Genomic DNA, 13,626 nt, shown 5'->3' on the forward strand with positions numbered 1-13,626 from the left:
AAATCCCTCTTCTACTTTTAGGAAGCAGTTTTTGAATTCAGCGTACTGACATGTAGTTTAGAGGGTGTTACCAACTCATTAGTGAAAACTGATCAAACTTCTGTAATTATGTTAGATTCAAGTGTCTTTTCACTTCTAACCTAAAGGATTGTGTTGCTGGAATTCCTATGAGCTGTAGTGAAATATGGCAGAAGGCTGGAATTATGAAATTATGCCAGACTTAGATTGAGCATCAGTTTTACTTACTTACCACTTAATACTGACTATCATTCATTCTTTTCCTTTTTAGTCAGATATAGGCTACTTTTTTTCCCACTTATTTAGCTTATTGGCTTTTCATTCTAAAATTAGGAGAGAACAGCACCAGTGGATCCCAGAGTAAATTCTGTAACTAACTGTTTTATTACAAATTTTATTTGTAAGGCTAGGACAGGTCCAGATATTCATGAAAAAATGTGGAGGGAAGCATCTGAGGTCAACAAGGGTCATCCCATCCTTGGTAATTGCGGAGAGGAGTGACAGCAGGCATAAGGTGGTGTTTGTATTGAGAACTACACTGAAAATAGAAAGATGACATTAAGGTACAATGGAGTGTATGTGCCATTCCTCCTTCTGCTCTTCCAAAGAGGAGGTCAGACTGTAGCCCTTAAAAATACCCAAATCAGGAAACACAAAGTTGACAGCAACTTTGCCCAAGATTTGTGAAGGATCAAATAAGCAAGACTGAAGCATACTCTTCTTGCCATATACTCTTGTCATAGCACTGTAGCTTCCCAGTAGGAGCAACATAGCTTCCCAGTAGGAGCAAAAGACCTATCCAAAACGCAACTTGTAGTAAAGAGGATTCATGCCTTGTCTTCTGTGTTGCAGGTGAGTAATTCTGGCCAGTCCAGCTAGATACATGTACTTAGGTGCTTGTGAGGAAGTGGAGGTGAGTGTTATAAAAATCTCTAAGAAAATGACCGAGTAGCTGAATAGTTTTCTTTAAAAGGAGCATCACCTTCTCCTTGTATAAGATTAAGACTTGGATTTTACTACACTGATTTCCCGTATTTTTTTCCTTGATAATCTAGGCAAAATTCTCCACGAGGAAACTGCAGAGGTTGAGCTCCAAATATAAGAAGAAATGTACTACACTAGTACAATAAAGGCACATCCAAAAAAACTTACCAGCTACACTGGTAACACCCCCCCCATACACACACACACACACACAAACAACTTTCAGATGCATGTTCAGGAAGCCAGCGTTTATTCTAACACCTTCCAAATGAATGCTGCATCTCTGGGAGGGGAGAGGAAATGCAAGGACCCACAAAACATTAATCTGAACATTACTGAAGATAGGAAACAGCAGCAATATAAGCATATTCGGGGGGGGGGGGGGGGAGGGGAGAAGAAGAAATTTAGTAACAACCCTCCCCACTGCTTTCATTCCTGATTAAGTTGCCAGTACTGGAGAAGCTTGTCGCCAAATACACCTGAAACAAAACTGAGTTACATCACAGGAATAAGATTTTAAGGGAAAGTGATAATCTTCTAAAAGAAGATAATTTAAACAAATGTGCCCAGCATTAGCTTTTTTTTAAATGTATTTTTCTATTACACCATATTCCATACTCTTATAAAAAGGATATAACAAGACAATACTTAAGGCTCTAAGGTTAAGAATGATTGAAATGTAAATGTATGATTTTACTATTTTAAGATTCAGAATCTAGAGAGTATTACCTCTTGTAGATTAGAAGACTGCTTATTAAAGGAAAGGGAAAGGGGCTACATAAAGTGGTGCTGGGCAAAAAAACTGAAAATCACATCGTTGTCAGTCCTCAGTATTTTGTGCAGCCACCATATACTGCGAAGCTTTTCATTACATTTTTCCATGTTTGACTGAACGTATGGATATCAATAAATTATCACAGTATCATGGATCTCAGTCTGAGAACCACAGGCACAGAACATGGAGATCGGATGTTCATAAAGAACAACTTGTTATGACTGCGCGTAGCATACGCGCCAATCATCTGCAATTTATCTTCTTCGATGATTAGCAGCAAAAGCTCTTCCTGTTACACTGCCCGAACTTAGCTCTCTTTGTTTCAGACCCTGTTGGTTCTTAAAGCTATACTATGGGCTTCAGTAATTTGCAATAAAAAAAAACAAAAAAAAAAACACTCTGCAGAGAGTAACAGCTTTTTGGAATGAGGAAATGTACAGAGCAAGGATCATGGTTAAAAAAATCTAATATTTTAATATTTATCCTTTAGTGTTTTTTTCCCCATCTCAATATTTAAACTCATTTTAAAAGCTGGAAGCTTACCTAAATCTAAACAAAACAGAAAAACCTGCATCAGTAAACACTTCTATTTGTGGTAAATTTGTATCATAGTGACAATTAAGTCCTTTCCTTAAAACTTCTGAAATAATGCCCTTCATAATGCTATGAATTTGTAGTTCTTACTCACTGTACTTACACATTACTCATCCAAATCTGCAAATCCCATTTCTATCAGTTTCATATGAACTAGGTTGCGGTCATCTTCATACAAAGAAATAGTGACCTCTGGTGAAACAGCCTGAAAACCAGGAGTTGACAGAGTTTTAAGTAGCATGACAAAACCAGGTTCAAATCTCAAAAGCTGATTATTAATAACATTCACTCTACCAGCTATATTCTCAGCCCAAATGGAACTGTGAACATGAAACCAGTTCCTTTTACTACAAAGAGAAATAGTCTTTGAATAACAGGAATGCTCACAAAGTTTCCAATTGTGGATTAAGAAAGCAGCCACATAATTTCCTCTCTTCATCAGTGGTACCTTCACTGTAAAAGGTTCACTTTTTTTTCTTTAAATTAATAGAATTCACAGTAAAACAAATACACAGAAATTATACTAAGACTGCTAATAAGAATTTTAAGCCAAGAATTTTAAGCTAAAGGAAAGAAGAAAAGTTTCTCACAAGTATGGAAGCAGAGAGTTGTTTTCCTTCAACGCACTCCATCATAGCCCACAATGCTTCCATGCTCCATTCTGGGCAGTAAGGAATTCTCTTCTTGTTTTTATCATACACAGGAGGTCTAAAGCCAGCCAGCAGAGCTCGTACTGCCTGAACAGGATAATGCAGCAGATGAGAAGGTATCTGACGCAATCTAAAACAGAATGAAAACATTTGCCTGTAACTATTTGTCAAGCTGAATGGTTCTTAAGGACAGAAAGATAGCTTAATGATTAATGCAGTTAAGTAAAGGTCTAGAAACTGCAATCAGAGTAACTGCTCTGCAAAAACCTGCTGGTATCATACTGAATAATTCAGTTAGGACTAGGCTTTCCAGAGGAATTCAGCATAGTAACACTCAAGAGGCAGACAAGAATCAGAGAGAATCCTCAGATTGTCAGGCACACCAGCTCCCTATTACAGTGACTGCTAGATTTGAGCAAGGAATGCAAAAAGCAAGTCACACAAGATAACAAGGGGACACAATGCAGGCTCCAAAACTGGCCTGTCTGGAAAATGACAGGGACCTTTGCAATCAGAAGTGTTCATTCCTCTAAGTGTTCTAGTCAAGTTACTGAAAATAGGTATTAGTTTTATATTATCTCCCACTTAACACTCTCTCCATCCAAGAAGCAAGAGGCAGAAGTAGAGCAGGAAGTGCAATCCTGAAACAAAACAAAGCCTCTTTCCAGAACCCTAGTAGTTTGGGAAGCAAGTAGTCAGTTCAAATCCCCATTTTGCCTCATGTTAAGCAAGGACCTGTAGATACTTCAATGATCTCTACAGCAAGTTTATACAATTAAGTAGTATTCATACAAAGTCGAAGAGCTGCAACAGAAAAAAAATCATAAAATATTCATATATTTACCTGCTGGCAGGGACAACTGAAAAATTACCATAGTCAACAAACTGAATCAGGACCTTAACAGGGTCAAATTCTTTAACAGTAAGGAGCTTTGCTCTGTACCATAAACCATCATTATATTCAACAAGGCAAGGCATTTCTGTAAAAAGAAAAAAAACCCTCAAAATGAAGTGCAAACTAACTGAACTTTAGAATCATTTTTATTGCGTGACTGATATTTTCAACTTTTTCCTCTTTCTCTACTTCATATTGTTATTTTTTTCTACACATCCTCCCAATTCTCTCTGCGCTCCAATTCACAATCATCACTATGCAATTTAAGTCAAGTTTTTACACTTCATACGGCAACCATGAATGACAGAAGTCTCCATTTCACAAAAAGTAAGAACATATGAGAATAGTGGGATTATTTCTTACTCTCCAAGTGAGATTTATTTAAAGGTGTATAGAAACATAATTATTTCTATTCCTCAGAAATAATTTCAGCCTTTTGTACAGCCACATGAAACAACAGGGGAAATAAAACCACTAATATACCTGTTCTGAAGTTTGTTAAAGGAGGAAGAGAAGCCACATTTTTATTGCACCACTTCAGGGCCTCATCAAGGCTCTCCAATGCAGAGTTGCCGTTGGTATCTCCCTCTGTGTTGGACTGCATTTTAAGGCTCTCGGAAGGATCAAGGCAAATATATACCTATTCAGAGAAAAAGTTCTCATATTATAAATTTTTACAGACTCGTTATTTTCAAATTTCAGTGATCAAAGATTATTAGAAGGATACTTGTTCCCATCTTGGAAAGATTCAGCATGGCCTCTCTCCCTTATTTCTTCTTTCCTTAACCTATTATGAATAACTTCATATTTACAACAAAATTCTTTCCAAAATAGGAGGAGGTCACTAGAATACCACATCTCCTAAAGTTAAAAAGTAAAAATGCAAGAAACATACATATTAGAGAGCATATCCATATAGGATATAGAGTTGTGTCTCATCAGGATTCCTCCCTCACACTACCTGGTAAATATTCATGCTTCATAATGGCAAACCCAAAGATTAATTTTAAAATTAATCACAGAAGAAACAAAACTTATTGATGTTCCATTCACCAAGTTCATAATTTGGTCTTCAGTATAATGCAGTAAGTCAAAAAAATGAAAGTTTAAGCAACATATATAAAAATACACAGATTTTTAACTTACCTACCTGAAAAGATTTTCTAACTGAAGTTTTTGTGTTTTTTACAGAGCCATTTCAGAATATATATGATATTCTATTAACAGGCCAAAAAATTACTGAGTAGATTCTTTTTTAAATTACAATCATGATTCACCAGCAGTAAATAAGATTAACTTTAATTTTCTAATTTATATAGTATTTATCAAGCCACAATTCCATCATGCAAATGCTACTTAAATCTACAGGAATCAAAAGCAAGATCTAACATTTCACAGCATTTATCCTGATCAAAAGCAAAACAGTTCTGATCTCTTACACAAAATGAAGTCAAAATGTTGGACTATAACACTTTCCCAGTAAGAAAGGAAACAGAACAGGCAATCAAAAGTCATTCACTAAGGCGAACACACACTTTGTCTTGTACTTCATCAAAACAGATGAGTATGTTCAGTGCACATTGTTTTTGGAGATATATGTATTTCTTTAAGGAAGTAAGTGTGGTAAGTGATTGTTTTAAATTCAGTGTTGTAGTCTAACATTAACTTGAGTACCATAAAACCAATTACGTGGTTAACGCTTTTACCGGGGGGAGGGGGAACACTATCAAGTAGTTCAATGTAAGTCAAACCACTTAAATCTAAGATCTTTTTGTGACACTATCAGCTTCTTACTGCTTTCTGCTTTCAGATTTGATTCAACAACCAAAGTCTGCATAAGAATCTTACTAACCAATCAGTATTACATTCAGCCTTTTGTCTCGGAGGCAACTAGAGGGCAGCTATTTGGGTTTGCACAAAATCAATGCTGAATCCCTGACCAAAGACAAATAACTCAATTATAACAGCCAGAAAATGTTCATATTTTATGTATATTCAGGTAATTTAGTTTTTGGAGGATACAGAAGAGAAAAACATCGCTATTCCCTCAAGTAAAAATCCAGTGACCTATTGTCTAATCATACAAGATGAATAAATACGTCTGAAAAATTAGACGTGATTCCAAGAATTCAATTTTTAGAGAAATGTGCAGTATTAATTTCTCTGCTTTCAGAAAAATAATACAAATGAGAGTATTTCAAATAACAGTTTAAGGAACAGCTGTACTACACAACCATCAGTATCAATAAATAAGTAGCATCGTGCAACCTCAGTGATACTTCTTTATATGTCTACAAACATTAACCATAATTTCTTGTTCATTAGCCTGATGAGACTGCAACATGCTTGTCTACAGTATCTATGAGACATTTATGAAACATACCTCTTTAGGGGACACAAGATGGGTAACTCTGACAGGAAAGGTATCTCCTGGAACAGGTAGAGATGGCAACGTGTATGGAGGCAAAACAGGAACATCTCCTTTAAGTAATTCCTAGACCACGACAGACTTTAGTCAATGTTCACATTTAGTAATAAACTACAAACTGTCCTTTTAATAACTTCTGATGAGAGGAATTATCTAATAATGTAAACAACGTGTCCTCAATAGAAAAATGTATTTATCAATTTATCTTTGGATTGTTTTTCAAAAAAAAAAGTTTTAGATAAAAGGAATAGAACTATTTAATACACATTTCTAAAATTTAATGAAGATAATTTCAGAAATGGTCCTAATGTGCTGACGTGATAACTTGTTTGCCAAAAATGGCTGAAGTATTTATTCCCTTTAAAGAGATACTTGGAAAGAAAGCTTAGAATACTTAGAAAGAAAAACGGAAGCAAAAGCAATTAAATGGCACAGATTAACCCGAATGCTCCATGTTCCTGCAGCTTGCCAGAGAAAAAGTTCTCTCTTTGGTGAAAGACAGAGTAATTTAACTCCTTTGCCAGAAGAATTATCACTCCTTTTAAAATGTAGTAGATTTTGCGAAGTACAGATAGGTATTGCTTCACCAACCACAAAAATCACAGAATGGCTGAGGTTGGAAGGGACCTCTGGAGATCATCTAGTCCAACCCCCTGCACAAGCAGGGTCACCTACAGCATGTTAGACAGGGTTGCATCCAGGTGGGCCTTGAATATTTCCAAGGAAGGAGACTCCACAACCTCTCTGGGCAACCTGTGCTAGTGCTCTATTACCCTCATAAGTAAAAAAGTTTTTCCTCATATGCAGGAGGAACTTCTTGTGTTTCAGTTTGTGCCTGTTGCCTCTTGTACTGCTGCTGGGCACCCCTGAAAAGACTGGCCCCATCCTCTTGACGCTCTCTCTTAAGGTATTTTTATACATTGATAAAATCCCCTCTCAGTCTTCTCCAGGCTAAAAAGCCCCAGCTCTCGCAGCATCTCCTTACATGAGAGATGCTCAGTCTCCTTATCATTTTCGTAGTCCTACGCTGGACTCTCCAGTAGTTCCATGTCTCTCTTGTACATAGGAGCCCATACCAACATGGCACACTGCAGTGTGTCTGCCTCTAGTGCCAGATACTTCAGTTTCAGTTCTACATGCCATTAACCCATTTGGTTCACAACAAAGTAAGCTTTAGTGCATTAAATAATGTCCTTATAATGATGTGTCTTTAGAGCACAGAGCTCAGCCAGGTCCTAGCTCATGAGTACAGCTCTGAGTCTCTCTGGTACCTTAATACAATACATAATAAAAGGTATCAATTTCTCTAAAATAAAAATGTCTTTATGTATCTATTTAATGAACAGACTTCACTACATCAAAAACTTGATCCAGAACAAACATGGAAGCAATCAGAAACATAACTGCAAAACAAAGCAACAAAGCCCAACTTGTATTTTCTGTAGCAGCTGACAAAGAACAGAATACAAGAACTTTTAGGTATTTCAGTCTTAACAGGAAAACTATTTTTTCCAGCAAAAGTATTTTCTCGTAAGAGAGAAAGAAAGTCTTGCTAAATGACATACTAGTAAAGGAAGGATGTCTGAACAGCCCCTTGCTTGGTTGTATTGTAGATACATACAGGAAACTAAACAGCAGAATTCTGCAAAACAGCCAGAGAAACTGTGACAGACAATCCTATTACAACCGGCTGCAAACAATCAACTGAAATTTCAGCTTCGTTCTAACTGTGCACTGCAGGTAGTGCAGGTGGATATCTATCTCCATGAGCTCTTCTGCATGTTTTTGAAAGAACGAACTGTATTAGTATTTTTGCTGCTATTATTAGGAACCTTTTCTTATTGCGAGTAGATGATTAGTTACTATTAGATCTACCACACTTCAGCATAGACAGTCCAATTTCAGACAGCAATACTGTAAGGATGTCCACCAAGACATGTTTAAGAGTCCCCTATTTCAAACAGCTGTCCTTCATTCTTTCTGCCTTTGTATATAGTATTTAAAAATATAAAAATGGCTTATATGAATTGCTCTTATGTTTGGAAAGGCACAGCAGAAATCATGCAGCAATTTACACACTGCAAAATTCCATGTATCTAGTAAGGCAACTCAGGAGATTTAACACTCTTGCCTTGCAGCAATAAAAATTGAATTCAAAGTAAATGGTAGGCTTCACTGCAAGTGTGTTATGTTGTATTCTATACCACATAAAAAAAAAAACTTTGGTTATGAACAGCCTGCTTGACCTTACCCAGCAATGTGAGGCATTTAACAATATCTTTAAAATCATGTAGTCTGAAGTGATAATCTGGCAAATCTCAAATACTCTATTTCCCTGAAAAGGGCAGGGTATCTAGACTTTACTCTCATATTACCAAAACAAAAGCATAAATGCCTTTTAGGAGTTTGCAGAAGGCTTTTTCACTAGTCTTGCTGCAAACATCAGTGACACAGCATGCCTTCTTGATGCCAGAGATGGTGGGACTTAAGACCTGCACAGCTGGCCTTTAACATCTGTTCACAATCACTTGACTTTTCAATTCCTTTCAGACCTGTCTTGTTGCATTCCTGACAGAAAACATCTTATGGTATCTGGCAGGTCTTTTAGTTAGATCAACAGATCATTGTTTTTAGAGGAAATTAATTACCTCCAGAAAAATAGAGAACAGGGACAAGAAAGGTCAGCCTTCATGCAGTTTAAGTGTCAAACTTTATAGAAATCTCAGTGCTGGAATTTGTAATGATGCATGTTGTAGAGCATTATCAACAGCACTATATGCTCACCTCATTTAGGATGGAAATCCACACAAATGGTTACAGTATCAGTGCCTGAGAAATCTACCCTTTTTATACTGCTGCTGCTTCTGCCTGATTCTCAACACTGGACTAAATGATTTTTCTCTCTGCCTGAAATAACACTGATCTCTCCTTGGAATTTATGACAACATGGAACAGCTCCTGGTGATGCTGGAAGCATTCAGATTGACAAATCAGTAATATCAAAGTCTTCTCAGCACTGTCTTTGGTGTAATTCATTTAGAAGGCAGACAGATGATGGCTGAATGTAGTTGGCTTATATACCTGACTGACTAGTCGAAACCTTTCCCCTCCCCCCCCCCCAAAAAAAACCCTCAAAACAACAACAACAGAAAAAAGATCCCTGTCATCTCAAGGGGTGAACTGAGAAAAGTCTGGCCATTTATTCAAAGATACAGCAACAATGTTCAACATTTATTTAGATTAATTAACTTAAGAAAGAACAAAGCTTAAACTCTGTAAGTTTAAGTATCTCACAATAAAGGGGTTTATCTGGAATTCAGTTAAAGACAGTAGCAGTCTACATAAGGAATTTTGAATTGATTTTGGTTCAGATGGGTTGACGGAAACAGCTTGCAGTCAACTGCTATAGGAAAAGTACTTTTAAGTATCTGTGAGAAAAATCTTTTGTTAGTTAAGCCTGAGCTAAGAACAAGCAGATCAAGCCTTTACCTGTCAAACGAAGCAGGTCCCCTATGCCTTAATATGTGAGCACAAGAAAGCCTAGGGCTACCTGGTTCTGACTCAAAATTGCATAAGAGCATCTTCCCCCCACCACCCCAGCCCTGGCAAAATCTCCACCCCCTCAAAACAATTCAAACAAAAAAACCCACAGTGTGATGATCTTGTGTAAATATGTGTGTTCTGAGAACACATATCCACTGTTGTAGGCTCATCCAGAACCCTTGAGGTTCAGGGTTCTCCAATATCCTGCTACCTATTAAGGAGCTTTTTGCATGGTGATGGAGCTAGGATTAACATACCATAGCAAAGACTGAAGATTGTAGTGTTACTAGCTCCTAAACTGACCTATGCAGTTCAACAGAAGGGTATGTCAAAGACAGGAACATATTCGCAGCAAGGCAACAGCGTAGCGGATCTGTACAAGCAGCTTAGTGTCCCTATTAACAGAACTACAACACCTAAAAGGATGGAACAACAGCACTTACCGAGTCATTTACATAAAACCACAGATCTGAAGTAATGAAATAATGCCACAGAACTCTAAAATAGTAAAATATTTAATGACTATGCTTTTTGTAACAACCACCTCCTTTAGTCAACGTAGAATAACGGCTAGATTATAAGGCTTACTGTTTAGCCTCTACAACTGAGCCCAGAGAGGTATTATCCAGATGAAATTTAAGAAGCGTACTTGATCTGAATGAGCTAGGTCAGAAAGAAATAGCAACACCCTACTAAAGACGAGAAAAACAGCCTTTCCAATAATTTGTGTTTAAATGCTTTTCTGACATTAACTGCTAATCTGTTCAAAATGATAAAAATACTACCATATTAATATCCTTTTTAAAGTAAGATTCAGACGAGCACAAGAACTAATTACACTTTAAGCAGAAGTGCAGACAAAAATCTGCTTTCAGAAAGGAGTTCGAAAACAAACTCTTGGCAACTCACCATTCCATACAGTTTTAGCAACATGTTGTTTGTATACTTTTTATGCTAGAGAGCTGTATTATTTAGTCTTACTGCTATTTATGTTGCGAAACTGTATAGAAATAATAATAATAAAAAAAAACTATTACAAAAAGAAAAAACAAGAGTCACAACAAGCAATTGAGTATGCTTTTTAATTTCAAAATAATTACAATAGCAAAAGAAAAAAAAAAAAAAACCACTCACCAGCTTTGACATGTCCTGACAAACTTCAACAAGGCAGTACTTTTGGCATGCCATGAGGGAAGAAAGTGACATTCCATCAATATACAGGCTGATGGACAATTTGCCCCATGGATTTTCTGGTAGTTCCTACTTACACAAGACAAAAAAAAGATTATAACATAAAAGTGTGACTGAGGCTTTAAAAACAGTGGCCACGAAGTTCAAACCTGTGGTTCCTATCAGCACCAGAACTATAGATATAGTACTACATTGTTTAGGGTAAATAGTACCCACAGGTATCATCAACTGTAGATACTTATAAGTACCATCAAGGACACAAAATCAGAAAGAATGGCTATTAAGAGTATGACAGAAACAGAGTATGACTGCTTGCTGGAATAGCCACACTGACTACCCAGTCTAACACTGAAACATTCTCTCACGCTTGCTCAAAGATAAACCCTCTTCTTTCACAATTTATCATTACAAACTACATTACTTGAAATCGTAAGTTTTTCAGGAGATAACATATAGTGCTATAGGAAAACATAAAATATCTAATTTAAGCATGTCCATACTTATTTTCATCCAATTTTGTTCAGTTACAATTGGATTCAGAAGAATTTCTAATGTTGGTAGGTTACATGGTTTGTAGAATGCAAACTGGCCAATTCAGTGGCATGGAATACAAACACAGCAAAAAGCTTTAATATGTTTAAAGAAGACATCTAAGGCCTGGTATTTTTACAAAGATAAAATCATGGGAGAAAAAACTTTAGCCTTTTATTACCCTTCCCCCTCAAAGACAGTATAAAGATTGAGGACCAAATTATTTTTGTCCAAGACATGTATTTATTGTTATGCTACTTGATCTAGTATTTATAATGTAAGTTAAAAAAATATAAAAAAAAAGGTAAAACAGTAAGCCTCAATCCTCATCTATGAATGAATGAAGCTACCTGAACATGTACTTCAACCTTTTCATCTGTAAGTAGTTCTTGAAGGAGATCAATTGCGTCCTGCTGCCAAAAATTTCCAATCTGTCCAGTGAAAGGAAAAGACAAATCCCCAAAACAGTAAGATGCTAACAAGGAATATTCTATTATTCCTAAAACAGTAAGATGAAAATGTGTGTTTATCACTGAAAAATTTAACAATGAAAACACATCATTAATTTGATTTTCTACAATAAGCATGTTGGTACACTGGATTTTACTGTTTGACAAAGCTGACCACACTGGATTTTACTGTTTGACAAAGCTGACCAGCAATTTTTAAATCTTGAAATCATTAAGAGGTGCTGCTTACTGAGTCTAACCACTACTATATACATAATCATTAAACTATGTACAATTACATTAAACATAGCCCAAACATACAGAATTATGCTTGAAGATAACAGAGAACAGAAAACATACAATGCTTAAAATTTACCTTGCAGTATTTGTCTCCCAATCTGTAGGCCCAGAATCCTATCTTTCTTAACGTATCAATTTAATTGTTTATAGCAACAAAAACGTTTTCCTTAAACTAACCCAGTTGTTTTGTTAAATTACTCAAATTTGAACTGTCATTTTTTAAAGGTAAGATGTGATAAAATGTGAAAATGCTACTTAGGTATCAACTACTTGCTTAGACTAGCAATATACTCTAAAACAATTGATGTGTTATTACTTTAGCACAACAGATTGTTTCTTGCATAGCTGGAGTTCTGAATGATACACATACTTCTGCAGGACATCAAGGTTTACATTTTCTGGCCATTCTGTATTAAGAAACACAGGCCACACCTGCTGCTGCTGCTACTGTAAAGTGAACAGTCACTTCAGAATACCGTCTGGCCAGATAGTGCTGTGTTCTCCTCACAAAGATTTAATTCCCAAGGAGTCCTTCCCAATGACAGCAGTTTTTGAAACACAGTCACTTCATAAAGCAATCTGGCCCCTTCTGCCTAAAGGCTGTCTGGCTGAAATGATCCTGACCAGCTATTGTCTGAGTTCTCATAGATTCATCTGCTAACACAAGCAAAAATACCAGAAACACCCACAAATAACTCTCAACCTTTATATGATTAAACAATGTATCAATCTGAATACTGCTAGAAAGTCCAAGTCTAAGTTTCGCATTACTCACTGGCACAGTGTTGTAGAGCTGACATGGTATACAAAATGGAGGAATATCAGTATATAAGGCAGTTGGATACAGATGACACTGGGGGATCTTCTCAATGGAACCACAGTCTACGTACTGCACCTATATGAAAAAGACGTTTCTCGAAATAATTCCAATATATATACACACACACACACACACACATATATATATATATATATATATATATTTAACCAAGTTTATCACAGGAATGGTTCACTTACAGAAATGAATTTCTGGAGAAATAAAACAGCTTGCTGATATATATGAGATGTGACAAAGCAGAAATAAGGAAGGAATTAAAGAATTGATATGGATTAGAAGGCCAGTCTCTAAATTTGATCCTACCTTACGTGCAATAAGCTACAGTAGTTTAATACTAATATCTGAAAGATATACTAATTTTATGAACAAGGGAAGTATCAGACTTAGAAACTTATGTTCAAAGAGCATAACTAGACTTCAAGAAACCAGG

At 36.3% G+C, this 13,626-nt stretch overlaps 1 protein-coding gene across 1 annotated transcript in view; it reads right to left on the bottom strand.

The window, feature by feature from the left end:
* Window positions 1–2,477: 2,477 nt before the first annotated feature.
* RNF17 (ring finger protein 17) overlaps window positions 2,478–13,626 on the bottom strand; it is a 52,922-nt gene continuing 41,773 nt past the window's right edge. Inside the window, exons 29-36 of the mRNA XM_062583848.1 lie at window positions 13,134–13,253; window positions 11,960–12,040; window positions 11,022–11,147; window positions 6,300–6,410; window positions 4,400–4,556; window positions 3,866–4,001; window positions 2,962–3,151; window positions 2,478–2,576 (exon numbers count right to left, since the gene is read on the bottom strand). Of these exons, the coding sequence (XP_062439832.1) occupies window positions 2,478–2,576; window positions 2,962–3,151; window positions 3,866–4,001; window positions 4,400–4,556; window positions 6,300–6,410; window positions 11,022–11,147; window positions 11,960–12,040; window positions 13,134–13,253 (1,020 nt within the window). The remainder of the gene's footprint in view (window positions 2,577–2,961; window positions 3,152–3,865; window positions 4,002–4,399; window positions 4,557–6,299; window positions 6,411–11,021; window positions 11,148–11,959; window positions 12,041–13,133; window positions 13,254–13,626) is intronic.

The sequence above is a fragment of the Rhea pennata genome, chromosome 1 (assembly GCF_028389875.1).
Source record: "Rhea pennata isolate bPtePen1 chromosome 1, bPtePen1.pri, whole genome shotgun sequence".
Taxonomy (NCBI): Eukaryota; Metazoa; Chordata; class Aves; order Rheiformes; family Rheidae; genus Rhea; species Rhea pennata.